At 41.5% G+C, this 17,301-nt stretch overlaps 1 protein-coding gene across 1 annotated transcript in view; it reads left to right on the forward strand.

The window, feature by feature from the left end:
- Positions 1–17,301, forward strand: part of fnbp1b (formin binding protein 1b) — a 52,162-nt gene that overhangs the window by 19,399 nt on the left and 15,462 nt on the right. Inside the window, exons 3-8 of the mRNA XM_070924172.1 lie at positions 2,174–2,230; positions 2,716–2,863; positions 9,296–9,358; positions 11,371–11,475; positions 16,298–16,426; positions 17,138–17,284. Coding sequence (XP_070780273.1) covers positions 2,174–2,230; positions 2,716–2,863; positions 9,296–9,358; positions 11,371–11,475; positions 16,298–16,426; positions 17,138–17,284 — 649 coding nt within the window. The remainder of the gene's footprint in view (positions 1–2,173; positions 2,231–2,715; positions 2,864–9,295; positions 9,359–11,370; positions 11,476–16,297; positions 16,427–17,137; positions 17,285–17,301) is intronic.

Here is a 17,301-nt window from a genome sequence, read left to right on the forward strand (position 1 = left end):
TAAATATTTGTTAGTTTCAGCCCTAATGTTATTAGTTATACTTTCCTTGCTATGACAAGTCAAAATGCTGCTGTGAAAAAGGCCCACAGAACTGGGCCAGTTAAGAGATAGTAATTATTGATCACCAGCTACATAAGTGAGGGTCAGCAGTTATCATACAAATTGCAAATAAGAAATATCCTACATATCTCGCCAACTGAAAGACATCTAGGGCTACTGCACTACTTTATACCATTTCGATCACCATACCAACCACATACTGCACTAATCCATGAATAATCCTCTTCCACTGCATTGGTGTAAACATGCACAATGCTTCAGTCTAGTCATTGCAGGGCGATGCATTAATGCCTCCTCCTCCTGCTCCTCCTCCCCCAAATTCCAGTCTGGCGTAATCCATAACACAGTGGGAATAAAGTCCTGCTAACAAAAGAGACTGGGTGAGGTGGGGGGAAGTGTCTGTCTTTACTGTGGTTACTGTATCAACCAGTATGTAGCAGTCATGCACTCTTCCAGACACACATACACAAACATTCACCAAACAACGCTTGTTTAATCCTCCTACTTAAGTGCTAGTTGCTACCCTAATTTTGACAAGTTTGTTAAATATGTTATAGAGGTGAGCGAACAAATACGATCTGACATATGACATCTGGCTGTGAGTGAATGAATGAGTTAGTGGGAACTAGCGCTATAATTAGAGATGGGGTGCGAGGGACAGGGAGAGAGATAGACAGATAGATCTGCCTAGCAACAGTGCCTAGAAAACACCACCGGGGAGGAGAGGCGTGGGGGACGTGGGCAGAGCGAGCTGGATGGAGTGCAGACACACATTACATGTAGGTTTTTTTGTAACGTGCATTATTTATTTCCGCAGGAATTTTGCATGCTCTTTTACGACATATACACGCCGAGGCATTTAGATTACATCAGTGAATACAGTGCTATAATCTCACAGCAAGGCAACTACCACCGACTGTTATCAACTCTTTCAAAGCAATTAACATTGACTTACAATAATTGTCAATGTCGGCAATTGGCTGAGTCCATTGCCGGTTGTTTTTTTTGGGTGATATTTGTCATTTTATTTTGTTAATTTCATGATCTGCCTCCTCAAGAATTCAACTTGGTAAATAATTAACCTGTAAAGCGCAATTCAAAGCGTGCGTGAATAAGAACTGGCACTTGGAGTTGGGCCATATTCATATTAAATACAGCTTATTGCTTAGCAAAGATCTCAAGGTAGAGAAGCCTATAGGCTGTAATGTTTCAGTGAAATTAGATTTTCACATTAAAGACTGCTGATGTCAGAGGATAAAGTGAAGGCAAATTTGTTCAAACAAAATAAGAGGGGAGTCCCCCGCCCCTATGCGTGGCGCACCCACCTGCGGGAATGTATCAACAATTGCTGTTGGGAAAATTTGAATATATCTCCCAACCCTAGTATGCACACCACTTGGTTGTTCATTTTCAGTGCTCTTTAATTTTTCAAAGGATCCTGAAGGCGTAAGTACACAATGTGCACCCAAATCCATCAGAACATAGTGCATGTTATTATGTTCTGCCGACAGAGTAGCCATCAAACAGAGCATCAGCACAGTTGGGTGGTGAGTGTGTCACACTGTCTAGCGTGACATGATGTACTGTAGCCTGTCAAACAAGGCACCAGTTGCTAGGTTGAGAGAAGGACATTGAAAGACTGTCATAACATAATAAGGGTTGTTATTCGCAGTCTATTTCCAACAATACCCATTCACCTACAGCTGGTACAGTGACATATTTTGTTTCATCCTTACGAAACTCTGTCTACTATTCAGGTCAATTTTGCTCCGCCTCCTCACACTGCACTCATCTTGTGCCACTAACATGCAGCCAGAGTCAAAACAAGGGCAATGGCTGCATAAGAAAAGCATGCTTGTTTCTGGTGACTGGTTCTGCATGCATGTTCCTGGGGGCAATGATTTATGACCTGAAGAGAGGAAGGGGGATGTAGTAGCAGGAGCAGAAAGCACTCTGCTGGATTGAATGGTGCACTGGATGGTCCTTTGGCAGGTCCTCAAGGGCAGTGTCAGGGAAATATAATGGGAATGGTGCACTACCCGTCTGCAGACTGTGCTCTTAGGAAAGATACTGTAAGAAACGTCTGACAAGGCTGAACTCTTTGTCCATACAGGAATTTATCAAAGAAGTATCAACCCAAGAAGAACTCACGAGAAGAGGAAGAGAGCAAGTAAGTCAAAGGATTTTGCACACAAAATATACTTAAGGAATATTTTATTTTATTTTGGAAAATACGCTTACAGGTATTCACTTTCTGACAGAGAATTAGATGATTCAAGAAATAGTCCGGCACGTAACCCACGTAAAACCTCGAATTGACGTTTTCAGACGTTAGTTTTGGTATGGATTACACAATTGTTATAAAACCTGTTAATTAGTGAGCTTTAGAGGTGGTGGTACGTGGAACTTGTTATCATTAGGCAGGGCCAGGCTAACTGTTTCCCCACTGTTTCCAGTCTTAATGCTAAGCTAAGCTAGCCGGTCTCCTTGTATTTAACAGGCAGATATGAGAGTGGTATTGATCTTCTTACTTTACTCGCTGCCAGAAAACAAATAAGCAAATAAGCTACTACTGTGTCTACTATTTCTGATCAAAATGAATGTGTTGACAACTATACCGCCTCTTCACTGACATCACTTCCTGTCTCTCACCAGGTACACCTTTTGTCGAGCCTTCCTGACAACACTTAATGAGTTAAATGACTACGCAGGTCAACACGAGGTTATAGCGGAGAACTTGACATCTCAAATCATCACAGAGCTTTCGCGCTACCTGCAGGAGGTCAAGGCCGAGAGAAAATCGGTGAGACATCTTTTTATATTCACACTGAGTTGCGCTCCCGCAACATCCAGTGTTTTGTTACTATTTTTCTTTCTCAGTTTTGTCCACATCATTTTGTCATTCTTTCAATCGAACATTTACTTAAGCCAGTAGGAGAAGGATTCTGTATAAACAGGCACGTTGGCCTACAAGAAATTAAGTAGCCTGTTCCCTCTGCCTACTCTGTTCTGCATGAACTGAGGTCATCGTTGAGTAAATATAGATACACCCAAAGGCTCGCCAGAAGAGCAGAACGTGACTGACTGAGTCCTTTTTATGGAACAAAGTCATCGTCTCTCTATCATTACAGGCGTATTTCTCTCTTTTAAACCAATTTACAAAAGATTGGTGCACCACACACTATTCTTAAATGTTGAAGTCACTTTCTTCCTCGCCATTATAAAGTGATTTGGAAGAGCGGTGGACCTGCAGCGCATGATTCATAGATAACAGTGTGGTGCCCATTAAATCCATAGAGTTGGTGAAGGATCAGAGAGGAAAGCTACCCAGCTGGATTAAAAGTAGTTTCTGAAAAATCTGTCATGGACTCTTGTGTCACGGAAGTCCAGCTGAGGGAAATGGAGTGGAAAACCCAAACCGGAGGGCAGCGCAAAGCCACAGTGACCTTTTTTAGAGTATATGTTCATGTGCGCAATTGGTGACATCCGGTGTTTTGCTGCATTCGCTGTTCCACCTAAATACAGGAAGCCCTGGGTCATATTATTAGTGATCAGTTTTGATTTTCAACTTTTTGTCGCAGCAAGCGCCGATAGAAAGGGGATTTCCAGTGGTTCTGAAGGGGAATCATCCAACCCCTCCAGGCCTGATTTGCTCTTTTGGCTTGGTTTGACTTGGCAGAGCATCTGTCTCTCTAGTGTCCAGATCGAGGGTCCATGGACAGACAGACAGACAGACCCCTGCAGCTGAGAGGCTGCAGGATGTCACTCTGACGCTGCTTCCTCTTCATTTCTTTGCACTTTTCCCCTATTTACAGATATCTGTCTTCTGTCCCCTCTGTCCTTCTCATTATCTCCCCATAGTGTCTCCTTCACAACCTTTGCTCTTCTCAGTTTTCTCAGCATCTTTTTTTTGCAGCTGATATTGTGAATAGTTTGTCATGTGCCTGCCACTCTTGAGTAAACAAGCCCCACAACAGTGTTTCTTCAGTCAGCCAGTGCAGGGGGGGTTCCCTTCTTAGCATGACCCATAACTTTCAGTATCTTTTCAGAACAGAGGATCATTTCATCAGAAGCAAATAGTTTCCTCTGTCGTAATCAGAACAGTGTCCTTGTAGAGTAAATGTGGCCTTTATTTTTCTTGCGCCCTCAACACACTCATGACGGATGGAGAAGGACACTCTTTGAGAGTGTTGAAAAGGCTACCAAGAATAACAACAACCCCGAGCTACAAAGAAAAAGACCTTCATCAAAATTAGTTTTTACAGAAAAACGTTCAGGGTTTCATACTAAATCTGTCATAGCACAATTAGAAAAAGCTGCTCATGACTTTCACAGCTTCCTGTCATTCTTTTCTCTGGTTTCATTCACATTAATTTTTAAGCACCACTCAGTCCTCTTTCTATTGTTGCCTTTTGCTTTGTGTCTATGTCAGACAGTCCCAGACAGTGGGATTACAAGAGGGTCAGAGCCAGCCCCCCCCTCTGGGTTTATAGGGAGCTTATTGGACAGGTAAAATCCACACTTCAAAGCAGAAGGAGAAAAACAATAATACCTCATTAGTTTCTCATATGGGGCTGTTTTGTAACTCTCTCCGCCCCCCTTTGCTGTTTCCCCGAGTGAACCTCTTGCTAAGCTCAGCTTGGGGTTGGCATAGGAGGTGAGGCCAAGAATGCCGCCTTAAAGGATTTTATTTGAGAGCAGATATACTTGTTTTTTTACAAAAGTGGAACCTGGCTTTATAGGTCAGACTTTTCGATTTAATGTGTTATGCAACGATATTTCATTAATTATATTTAGATTATAAAAGCCAGGAAGGAATGTGAAAATATACCATGACTCATTTGCCAGGCATTGCTTGTTTATGGCCTAATAGTATAACAGGCAATGATAAAGAGCAGGCAGGGTTAATATGGGATAAAGAGCCTAAGTCTCACTGGACCGTGATTGTGCTGAGGAATCATAATAAGGTGTTCAGTCAGCGTACTGCTGTACTCATGACGCCTCTGATCACAGGGCTTAGGTATCCTCTCTAATGAGGTCTGATAAAGACCCTTAAACACTAAGACCTCCAGAGACTGCCTGTTTACTGTAACTCTTAAATATCACTATAGTATATTTACCGTATATATATATCGACATGTGTTGAAGGAGTCCACTTGAGGGTTAGTTCAGAGTGTGCTCTTTTGTACCCACAGCACAGTACATAATTATATCTTTTGGTGTTGGGGGAACTTCTATCTGACTTATCCTGCTTCAATGTGACATGTTCAACTAGCTAGAAAAAAAAGAATACATCTTCTTCAGCCAGCAGAGAGAGGAAAATAAGCGTTGCATTTAGCGAAAAGTCAGCTGAAAACCATAATGCGCTATAAAACATCTTTAGGTGGGTTTGGCAGAGGATAGTGCCCTCATTGATCTCAGAGAGGAGAGATGCAGCCACAGTGTAACAGTGAAAGAACAACGTGTCTCTCCGAGAGTGCTCTCACATGCCTTCTTGTGTTGAGTGGAAAGACAAATAGGAAGCAGGGAGAGAGAATTGATCGCTGGATCTTCCCAATGTCGCTGCATGCACACCTCAATCCAAAATGCTATATCACTCTGTTTGAACTGCCACCTAATGGTTTAAACATGAGGAGAAAAGTCTCAGTGGAGCTTTCATGAGGTCTCATCATCTCTCTAGTCTCTAGATCTTGTATGACTTGTGGCTATTTCTAGTACCTAATGATTATATGTGTGTTGACAACTGTACAGGACTGCAGGTGCACATTCCTATGAACCAAGTCACGTCAATGAATGACTAACAGATCAGTTGGAGCTTGCGTGTGCACAGATGTGCGAGTAAAATCCTAAGTGCAAAAGCAGCGCTGGAGTGAAGTTTTTGTTCCTCACTTATTTGTCAGACAGCAAAGGGTGATTTTTTTCACCTCATTTCTTTGTTTTGCTCACTACTTATCATGTAGTTTACTTTATGTACTTGTGGAAGGGAGAGCTTGTGAGTTACAATCAGCCGCATGTCTCACCTCCGCTCAGTCTGGTACGGATGACACTGGAAAGTAGAGAGGCAGATAAGGTAGACACCAGATCATGCGTTAGACCATAATATACACACCTGTAAAAGTAATTTGTATGTGTGTCTGCAGAGAAAGATTTTGTCTGTTGGAATTCTATATACACAGAATCACAGTATCACTTTATCTATTACTACATATAGTTCCTTTCATTCTTGCATGCCTTGGTTCGGTTTCAAACGTCTGGTTCTTGAAGGGAGTCTGGTGGTCTGTGTTGTACGAGGAGGTGCATAATAGCAGGGGCTAGCATGAGGAATTCCTTTGTCTATGAAAATGTAGTCATTGCACAGAGAGCTGTCCTGTTGCGCATTATTAAGTAAATATTAAATCAGCTGTCTCTGATCTAATGTGATCATATTTTCCAATCCCACTTTTATTACAGTTAGTATATTGATGTAGTTAAATCTTGGTGTCCGGGTCAAGAATTTGGTAGTGTGTTAAGTCCATTTTTTTTCTCTCTCTCTCACTGTGTCTTTCAAACGCCTGGGTAACAGAGAGTGGCAGCTTCAGGTCACCGACCTGTTGAAGTACCACAGATGTCCCTGACAGTGCCAGCGGTCACATGCTGTTACTGACAGGGACGTGTGGGAGAAAGATGGGCTGTGTCTACTCTTTATGAACATAAGAGCTGGATGGACCAAGTGTATCTAAACTCAGAGACACTGTGCAACACATGGCTGCAGCATTTATACCTGCGTCACAGATGGCTGTTAGTCACAAACGATGATGCACTCGTTTGTATCGCATTTTAAAGCTCATGTGTCTTGGTTTGGTAACGCAAACACGATGTGGTCGCTAGATCTTCATCCTCCAGCAGGAGCATGTTGTGAATCAGGTGGAGCCTGTTGGGGAAGAGTGTCAGCGAAGTTTGTTTATCTTCGTAGTGATGAAAGATTTGTTGATGCAGACATGGATGAGATGCTGGATATTTTTCAGATATGTTGTTATGGAGACAAATATTTGGTTGAAAGAATGCTCCACAGTAACAATGATGTCACCCAGTCTGGTGCGGTGTGTTGTGAAAAGGCTTTATGGTATCTTCGCTGTATCTTATCATCATTTACTCAGACATATTTTCAAAATTCATCACTGAATACGATCGTGCTTGTCAAACAGGAATTTGAAGGTCAGGGTTAACAGCAGTAGAAAAAAACAAAATGCTTGATTATTCGTAGGTTCGATGGGACTTCACGGGCTCCACAATGTCCCATTTTCTGTTCGAGCTCAAATACTTCCTCTGAAACACTGGAACACTTCCTTATTTTACTCAGCTTCCCTCGAAACTTTGGGAAATGAGAAGTGTGACTACCTGAGGTAAACCGGGGCACAGTCTCACTAACTACTCTCATGTTCAACGTTATTCAGGAGAGATTAACCTTTCAGGTCTCCTACACCAGTTTTAATTTCACATCTCTTGCTTGTGTGTATGAGTCGGTACATAGAATACTGAGGACTTCCTTGTGCTGTCCAAATGCAAGACAAGTACTTTTTATGCTGTTCTTTATAACGGCCTGGGTCTGTTATTGAATGGCAGCATCGATATTCAGCTCAGCTACTGACCCTTGCTTCCGCAGTCTGCGTAACCAGGGGATACCACATTGATAGTCAAGCCTCTATGTCATTTTCATTTTAATTTGGCTCTTTTTGGATTCTTTGGCAGATTAACATGACTCCAGGCAATAGAGGAATCGTTTGTATGCTTTATAAGCAATCACAATCTAATTTCACAACAGCAAAGGTTTAAAAGTGCTGCTTTAAGTTTCCAAGGGATCTGGCTGTGATCCATGCAGAGAGCTGTAGAGAGATATGTTCTGCCTCTGGGCCAAGTGTTCTGGTCCCCTGTAGTCAGATAGGCCAAGTGAGGCCTTTTACAAAAACAGTTCAGACCAGCAACTGCCACCTAGCCCTGTCTACTATGCCACACTTGGCAGTGCCAAATTCCATTGTGACATGTCTGTCTCTGCCTAGATTACAATATCTGGCTCCTTGTATGCTTCCATGTTTTCTCTCATGGTATGTTCACTGTAAGCTTCTCATTGTTCTTTATCAGTTAGCCTCTCTCTGTTTCTTTTTCAAACTTTCTCATCTAACAGTTGTAACTGTCATGTTCCAGATAATTTATATCCCTCCGGTCATTCATATACTTGTAGCATACATCAAATGGAGAGAGAGAGTTTGTTTAGGGGCAGGCCAATCAAACTAATGGAAAAATCCACAGAGAAGTTAACAGTGTCACTATAATGGTTTCAACTGTTAGAGCATTGTTCTTTATCTAACAAAAGAGCTAAATGCTCACAATGACATGTTGTTAACACTTTATATAGTGTTTGAAATTATTATAATGGAGATGAAATTGAGATTTTGCATAGAGAGACAGTAATGATTTGTGTCCTGTAACATGTCTTCCTACTGAAAAGTTGTTCATTGCCTTTTGGACTAAATACATTTATCTGGCATCTTGCAAATTTCTTCTGTTTAGATATTCCCTGTGAAAGAAGTTAATGAAAGTAGTGCAGTTCAATGTGTGCATGAGGCCCTAGCAGAAAGCATAGAGGACTGTTTTTTTAAACAAACTTTGCCTTTGGCACCGCGCTCTGAACATGACATGTGACTTAGCAGCTTCATAAAAACAGCGTCTGATCGTCTGAACCAAACTGTTATTGGTCCCTGGGCCATCATTATTACTTAATCTACAGTGTGTTTGACCTTTTTTACTTTATTGGAATCTCTACTTTGTATAAAGCCTTCATTCAGTTGATTTTTAGGATTGGGTTTGTATGTGGAAACTGCACACGGTGTTGGTACACCTGTGTTGAACTGGTGGGCTTTGATCTGGTTGATCTTTAATCAAATAGACTTATGGCCATTTGCTCGAGCTTGTACAAATCTCTAAGAGTTAAGCCTGTGGGTTTTGTGGTCATCATTTTTAATGTAGCTACAGTATAGTATCTATTTGAATTTGCCCTACTTTCTCAGTTCACATTAATACATCCCTATCACAGTGTGAGTAATATTCATAGTGTTTAATGGTATGGTTGAGACTCTCTCTCCAAGTGCTTCAAATTTATTATCCTACTGTGTCAAGGTTAGGTTCACCTGCTTTTAAATCCCTTAAGCTTGAGAATAGTGTGATAATATTTCAATTTTCTCTTTTTCTCTTCTGACAGCACTTCCATGATGGCCGTAAGGCACAGCAGCACATTGAGAGCTCGTGGAAACAGCTGGAATCGGTAAGTGACCGCATTAATGTGCAGTACCACAACTGTTCACTAGTAGCAGTTGCCAATGGTCACAGTTGAGAGGGTGACCCAAAATCAAGAGAGACAAAACTAGAACACAATATCCTCAAGTCATAACCAGTTACCTCATGGCTTACTTCTGCATGTTGCTCCATCACTAAAGCTCCTCTGCATCTTCATTTCTACTATGATTATTTCACCAAACATTATTTAACTTCAGCAGGTTACATTTTTGAATAGATCAACATTATGAGCTGGAGAAAAGTTTATTTACGGCGCCAAATTAAGATCCATCTGAAAGAGGGTTGTTGCAACAGGTAATATCAAATACCAGTTGATATATGTTCACTATAAATCAAAAGATAAATCTGCAAGTTTAAGAAATACTAGAAAATACTGACACAAGTTTTTACATTATTACATTGCCATCTTTAATATGTAGTCATAAAGTATTTAGAAGTAATATAAAGGCGTGACTACAGTTAGGGCTTGATAGCATTTTATAGAACCTGAATGCAATATCGAATCTACAGATAAAAACTGAATCCTTTCAAGTCCATTATCAAATCTAATTAGTTTTAGCTTTCATCATTTGCAGCCTAATTAATGATCACACCCAGTAGATAAAACTTGAAAACAAGATGAGAAGAAAAGGGTTAAAATATTTTTCATGAGCTACTTTCTCCAAATATTGGAGATCCCAATGCATACTATTAGTAGAGAAACTGAAAATACTCATATGATATTCATAGAAGTTTGACTGAGAGACCCTTTGATTTCATTTGATGTGACGCAATCAGTTCAATCAGTCACCACTCTTCCTTTTGAACTGCAAAAACACACAGTCCATGTGCGGTTGTGGAGCAGTGTTATAAAATGATTATCCAGACACATTTCAGCTATACATCAAGTCTACCATTACAGAATAAAGGGATAAAAACCTATACAAATCTGTGCAGAGATGGTCTATTGACCTTGATCGCCTAAGGCCTTACAAGCAGTCGTCAATGCCACATGATGCTAAAGCACATGCTGCAAGTGACGCATAAGGAGGAGCAGCGTGACATCATCGAAAACTGAATGAGCACATACAGGAGGCGGCAACAGGACATTCCTAAATGAAAAAGACCACATCAGCAGAGGGCCGTGTACAGAGCCCTGGGGGACCTCCTGTTCTGTCTTCACCAGAAACCTCAAACAATGTGCCGTTTCTTTCGCTCAAAATGGAAACAGGGCAGTGGCTATAAGCATGGGATGAATATACAAGGCAGCCTCTTACATCAGGATGGAATCATAAATATTGTTGGTTTGATAATAATAAACAAAAGAATGTTAAAAATCAGAAGACGGAAAACAAAAGTGCATCCTTTCAGTCATCAATAGTAGGCCAGACTAACATGGTTTTACTATACATTACTGTATCATACCAAGCTAGATAAGAGCAGATCCTGGAGTGTCTGTTTTATTTGTTGTAGTGGAGGAGCTAAAGGAGAGATTGCACAGAATACCACTTCTTATCTCTGCCTGGCCCCTTTGACGGGGGAGAGAAAGAGTGTGAGAGAGCGATGCATAACTGCCTTGTCCTCCTCGAACTTCTCTGTGCGTTCAATGATCCCATTGTGTGTGAGGCAGATAGGCATAGTTCAGAGTGCACGCTGGCCCAACAAACTCTGATTGTTCCGTTAGAGGGGTCGAAAGAGGGTTGGATGAATGGTTGTTTTTCTGTCCACAAACGACCACTATGAACATTTGTTTAATCCGCGGGCTGCAGACTTTGACAGACCCCGTCGCTGTGTCAATGACATGAACTGACCTCTGTCGCACACAATACTGTGCCTGAAATCTACATGACGCATATGTACATGTTATGACGTTCATCACTATGCTTATTTAAAGTCAAGTCAAGTTATGTAGTGTTTCCTGCTACAGCTCATGGCAGGAAATTAGTGATGCAATGTCTGTGATCATGCTGAATTTCCTGAAGTTTCCTCTCTTTTTTTCAGTGTAAAAGAAGGTTTGAGAGGGACTGTAAAGAGGCAGACAGAGCACAGCAATACTTTGAGAAGATGGACGCTGACATTAACGTGACTAAGGCTGACGTGGAAAAGGTACGTGCCATCTCACTCCCGTGAAGCAGCCACCAATCACACAAGCTTGTCTTATACCCTCCATGCTTAACACAATTGCCTGGCCTTCCTCGCCCTCCCACCGAGCACCCTCCCCTTTCTCTTGACATTTTCTTTTACGTTTTTTTCCCCCCTTCCATGCCCCCGAGCCCTGACTCGTCATTCCACTGAGCCGGAAAGACAGCAAAGATTGAGTGGCCACATGTTTGATGCCAGGGACTGTGTGTAAAAGCTGGCATTGTCTCAGCAGCACAGTGATCTGCTGCTGAACAAAGCTGATAGCAGTGCCGAGTCCTCATTATCACTGTAGAGCAGCCACCAAACACTCTGCTGTGCTGTATGGACCTTAGCAACAGAGAGGACTGTGTGTCCATGGTGGTGCTTTTGTATGTGTGTGTTGTGGATTATACACATCAGTTGCCTTTGCTTTTTCTTTTTCATAGTGAAAAATCTAAATGTGTAGTTTGGTCTGTGATTATACGTCCTCTTCTTCAATAAATCAACACATGCAACCATCATCCGATTCTCAGGGCTTGTAGACCAGAGCCCCCTGGGGCCTGTGGCTGATGTCATTTCCTGTTGTCATAACCAATTAGAAGAGCCCTCAAAATCTCAGCCTTTAACCCACACAGCTCCCACGCCCGCAAGGCATCATGGGTCAGCAGCGCGTGCTCCTGCTGCTTCATCAGCTGTTGGAGCAGAGCTCGGGCTCAGAGTTGACACAGTTCAGACCCGATTATTATGCAAATATAGGCTGGAATAAAGAGCCTTTCTGCACTCTGGACATACAGCCAAAGAGCTACAATGGGCTTAGGCTAACACTGAACTCAACTGGAAAGACCCGGCACAGCAGCTCAAGAAACTAGTCTTGAAACAAGAGTGGTGTTGTGTCTGAATACAGTTATTTCATTTATTGAAGCATGAAAGACTCATACATTACACAGAATTCAGTGCTGAATGTTTTTTCTCTCATTTAGTTAATGTCTCAGTTTGTGATAATGTAAACAGCTGGATTCTTCAAAAATGTCCCACTCAACCCTAAACGATCAAACAGTGATTTTGCTTTTGTTAACGGCAAAATATTGACTTTTAGTTTCTGCTCATGCCACTGAAATTCAACTTCAGTTCAATCCCTGTCGGTGCTTTAAAGATGCTCTTACATTGAATATTGGAATATTTAATTCCTTGCGTCCAGGCTTTCGAAATCTCCATAATGAAGGTGGTGAAGTTATAACCCAATTATAAATATACGACCTACATTGCAAAATACCATAATTTTCCCTTAAGGTTTGATTTTAACATAGCAGGTGAAGGTGCTTTTCGATATCTCACTCTCAGATAAGCCTCTGATTTATCCTTGAGTTTTACTGAAAACCCAACCTTTACAAATTATAAAGGTGACAAAATGTACCCTGTATTATCTCAAGGATGTTTCTCTGCTATAGTGTAATCGATGAGAGCTAATGCCTGCAATGGAAGTGGGAAATAAATCTAAAAGCCTTTGTTGTGCTTTAGAAAATGGCAAGCAGGAAGGTATATGAGAATTGTAGTTAAAACTTATGTGTGTTCCTCAAGTAGACCACACAATAAAATGCTATTGCAAACATTACCATGTGAATATATATATGTATATGTATACTTTTCAGTATCTCGCCCTGCTTGTGTAGGTCACCGCAAAAAATATCATCTTTCTCATTTGCTGTTCCTTTCTCTGTGGGTAGTTTGACCCACCTCAGCTCTCTTTTTTCACCTACTCACGTTTCCATTGTTCAGAAATGAAGAACTTATAATAGAAAAGACTGAATCCCCTCATGTCAGATGATTGGATTTTCTTCCCACACGTTCTTTTAAATTCTTCTCTTACGTGTGTTTTTCGAACAGATACTTTATTGGCCTACGCTTCCCGTATTGTATCTGTGGTATCTATTCTATCACCTGTGATTTTGTAACTGGAGTGAATGTGCGGATATATGAAAAAAGAAAGTGTGTGCTCTATTCTACATTGTCTGTCAGTTTTGTGAGTCTGTCTGTGGTTTAGACACTCGAGCTGTGATGCTGCATGAGCTTTCCACAGACTTGGTGTTAAAATTTCTTTAGCTCAATAGGACATAAATTGGTATAGAGGTGCTACTCCACTTCTGCTATTACATTTCCTACATTGTGTTGAAAGTAAAGCAAAAGTCAAATGTCATTTTTCAAGTTTGTTTTCATGGTAATAAACTGATGGTGCGTCTCATGATCTTTGCAGAGGCATGCTCCCTTCATTATTTAGAGGCCCTTTGAGTATTTATCTACGGAAAGAATAGTGTGTCACAACCTCAGCCTAGTTTGTGTTTGTGTTTTAGTGTGTTTGTTTAGGTCTGAGCTGGACAGAACAGATGCATGATAGGAGAAGAAGAAACAGAGAGTTTATACATGTTTGTAGGCATAGTTGTGTGTGTACTTGTGCCTGTGTATATTAGTATTCTGCAGCTAAAGGCCACCTCAGGAATTGACATTACTAATGAAGAAATTAACTTTCTCACTTAAGTTACTTGTCAGTAACAATAAAACAGAATCCGCCAGTATTTGACATAGATATTCTTTGTCAAGTTCCAGGCTTTGTCTGTGATGTGATGTCTCCGTGTAATGCAAAGAAGCAGCTGTTTGTCGAGCTGAGGTATTGTGGTTTTCTCTGCAGCTGGAGCAAACCTCTAACTGTTCCCTCTCCTCCTCTGGCAAACAAATCCCTCAATTTGGGGTTTGGATTCACAGCCCCAGATATCCACAAAGCCTGTTACGGTTCTTTGAGGGACCCCCAGCCCTCACACACACTCACACAACTTCCCTGTTGTGGAGATCCTCCGTCACAAAGCATTAGAGAAATAGCACAGTGCCCTCCTCTCCACGTGTGTTCTGCCTCTACTAATAGAAAAAGACTGTGGTTTACGTTACCAGTATTTTCGTAGTGATTGTGTTTGTTTGCCGTGATACCAACTTCCCCTTTTGAGCGATGACATGCCTGGTGGTCCAGGAAGTGCATCTATGGCAACTTCTTGTTTAGCTGGAAACAGCTAACAATCCTTTTTTTTGTTTGTGTGTGTTTGTATATCTATTTTATTTCATGCCTTGAAGCGAAGTTCCCACAAGGTAGGTCCAGCGGACAGAGAGCCTGTTATATCTGTGGGAAACACACACTGTCTCAACTTGTGTCTCGATAAACACACACGCTCACCTGTAGAGACACAAAGCCTCAACCAGGTCACTGTTAACACGCCCTGTCCTGTCTGACTGTGATCTGCTCCCCGTACAGTGGCTTGTCTCGCTGTGTACTGCTGAACACTCTCTCAGTCTGAGGTTTATATGTGTGATGTAAGAAAAATGAAATGGGAGAAATGCCGAATGTATTGCATAAGGCGACAGCTTTCATACCACCTTTCATTCAGATTCTCTTTTTGTTCCTCCTTCTCATTTTTGTTCGTAACCCTCCTGCTGAAGAAATGTCATTCGTTGATAGACAAATAGATAGATACTTAAATAGAGGAAGATATATATATACTGCAGGTGCACACATGCATATGTACACACTGGTGTTAGTACCAGCAAAAATAGGTTATTTCCAGAAAATGACAACAGGATGTGATGTGGCTGCAGGCACAGCAGCTTGTTACGAGGTTTCGTTATCTGCCAAGTTACCATGGTGATGATGTGTACCCTCATCATTTCCCAACACATTCAGCAAACTTTTGCATGCACATTCACCAGCACAGCACATATCCAGAAATGCATGCTCACAGGCCCGCACATAGATTTTAAACAGCTGTACTTTCACATGTGCTTTTAAGCTTTTCTCTGGATTTCACATTCCTTTTTTTTGTAGGCTGTGACTATCATTTTCCACCAAGGTATTAACTGTCACCCCTACTATGCTGGAAAATAATGTATCTTTGTGTCTGACGAGCGTCCTCCTTTTCTTCCAGAATGCCATCTATTACTTGCCCATATGTGTGTGTGAGTGTGAGAGACTCAGCTCTTGCCTCAATTTGATGTGTGGGTGAAAACTGGATGAAGTCCTTTTAAATGTTTCCCTCAGGACTATGACAGATCATGTTCCCTCTACTGCCCCGCACAGCTACATGGCTGCAGTTTTTGTCTGTGCGTCTGCATTCAGTCGACCAAATGCAATCACAGGTTCATAAGGTGACCCTTTGTTACAAGTGACCCAATGAAACCACTATTTATGTGTGGACAGACCTCAGATCTGATGGAAAGAGGAAACAGATACGAGTACTTAGCTAAACACACACACACACACGCACACACCCCACATGCTGTCTAGCTGAGATAATCTCATCTCCATCTGCTTGCCTTGGATCTGTAATAGGCTGCTCCTGCTGCGTTTCTGACTGCCTTCCCTCCCTGAGACCGAACTAGCTTAAAATAATCAACATTATCGACAGTAGAGATAGGCCAGACTGGGTGGGCAATCAAAATCCCAATCCCTCCATTCTGCAGCCAGTGCAGGCTGTTGTTTCTCTTTTTATATGTTTGTTCTGGTCTACATACAGAATAGTCTAAAGCCAATGGCTGTTGCTGCTAACCGACTCGGATTTGCACCTGTGACCGTGCGTCCACAAGCAATATGTTTATGTGTGTACATGTGCATGCATGAACACTCGTATGCACAAATGTGTCAACTCATGTAGGTTATTGTGCTCTGGCTGTGTGTGTATGTGTGTGTGTAACCTATATGTCTGTGTAAATCAGGGGACACCACGGTTTAGTGAGGAGAGCGTGTCTGATGTGCATGTTTTTTTTTCTTCAGGCACGACAGCAAGCTCAGATGAGGCACCAGATGGCTGCCGACAGTAAGAGCGATTACTCCTCCTACCTGCAAAAGTTCAACCAGGAGCAGAATGAACATTACTTTACTATCATCCCCAACATATTCCAGGTAAATACAACAGCAAATACACATTTCACCTGATTTGTTGTTGCAGATAATTGCACTTAGAAAGTTGTTAAACAAACCTACAATTTTGGGGTAACCAGTGTTTCCTATGCATCAAATTTATTTAGGTCACAACCCAAATAGGTTTGCCTCCACCCAGAATTTTTTTTTTTGTATTTTGTGTTTATCATTTTGTATTTTAAAACTCAAATGCAGCCAACTGATTCTGCCAGAATGGTGCATTAATGTGCAGTCATTAGTTAGCTTGTGAATTCAATGCTGTTTGCAGCCCACCGCCCCCACTCCCCTCTGGGTCGACTGCTAAAAATAAATTCTCAACATGCGGGAAACAGTGAGGGTAACAAGCCATCATTATCAAGAGTGCAGTTATTTGGTACAAGCTATTTGGTGTGTTAGATTTTGACAGATTGTGAGCTTGAAATACAAAAATGAGTCTTTCCAGATACTCATGATCTTTGAGTTTTCACTTGTCTTGTGCTGTTTTTTGAAAGTAATTTCAAACATTTAAAAAGATGTAAAGTGCATAAGAGATTTCCCAGATGGTATGTCAGATCTTTGATGCTCAATATCAAACGACAGCTCTTTCAGATAATTTGATTGCAAACTCTGCTCTGCCCACTCAACTCTTATTCTATAACACAAGCTTGTAAAGCTTGTGTTTATGTATGAATATGCCTGCATTTTTTTATGTAGAAACTTCAAGACATGGAGGAGAAAAGAATTGAGAGGATAGGAGTGTGCATGAAGACGTTTGCAGACGTGGATCGCCAAGTGCTGCCCATCGTGGGGAAATGTTTAGACGGCATGACGAACGCTGCAGAGTCCATCGAGCCCAAGACTGTGAGTATACAGAATAA

This window comes from Enoplosus armatus, chromosome 18 (genome assembly GCF_043641665.1).
Source record: "Enoplosus armatus isolate fEnoArm2 chromosome 18, fEnoArm2.hap1, whole genome shotgun sequence".
Classification (NCBI taxonomy): domain Eukaryota; kingdom Metazoa; phylum Chordata; class Actinopteri; order Centrarchiformes; family Enoplosidae; genus Enoplosus; species Enoplosus armatus.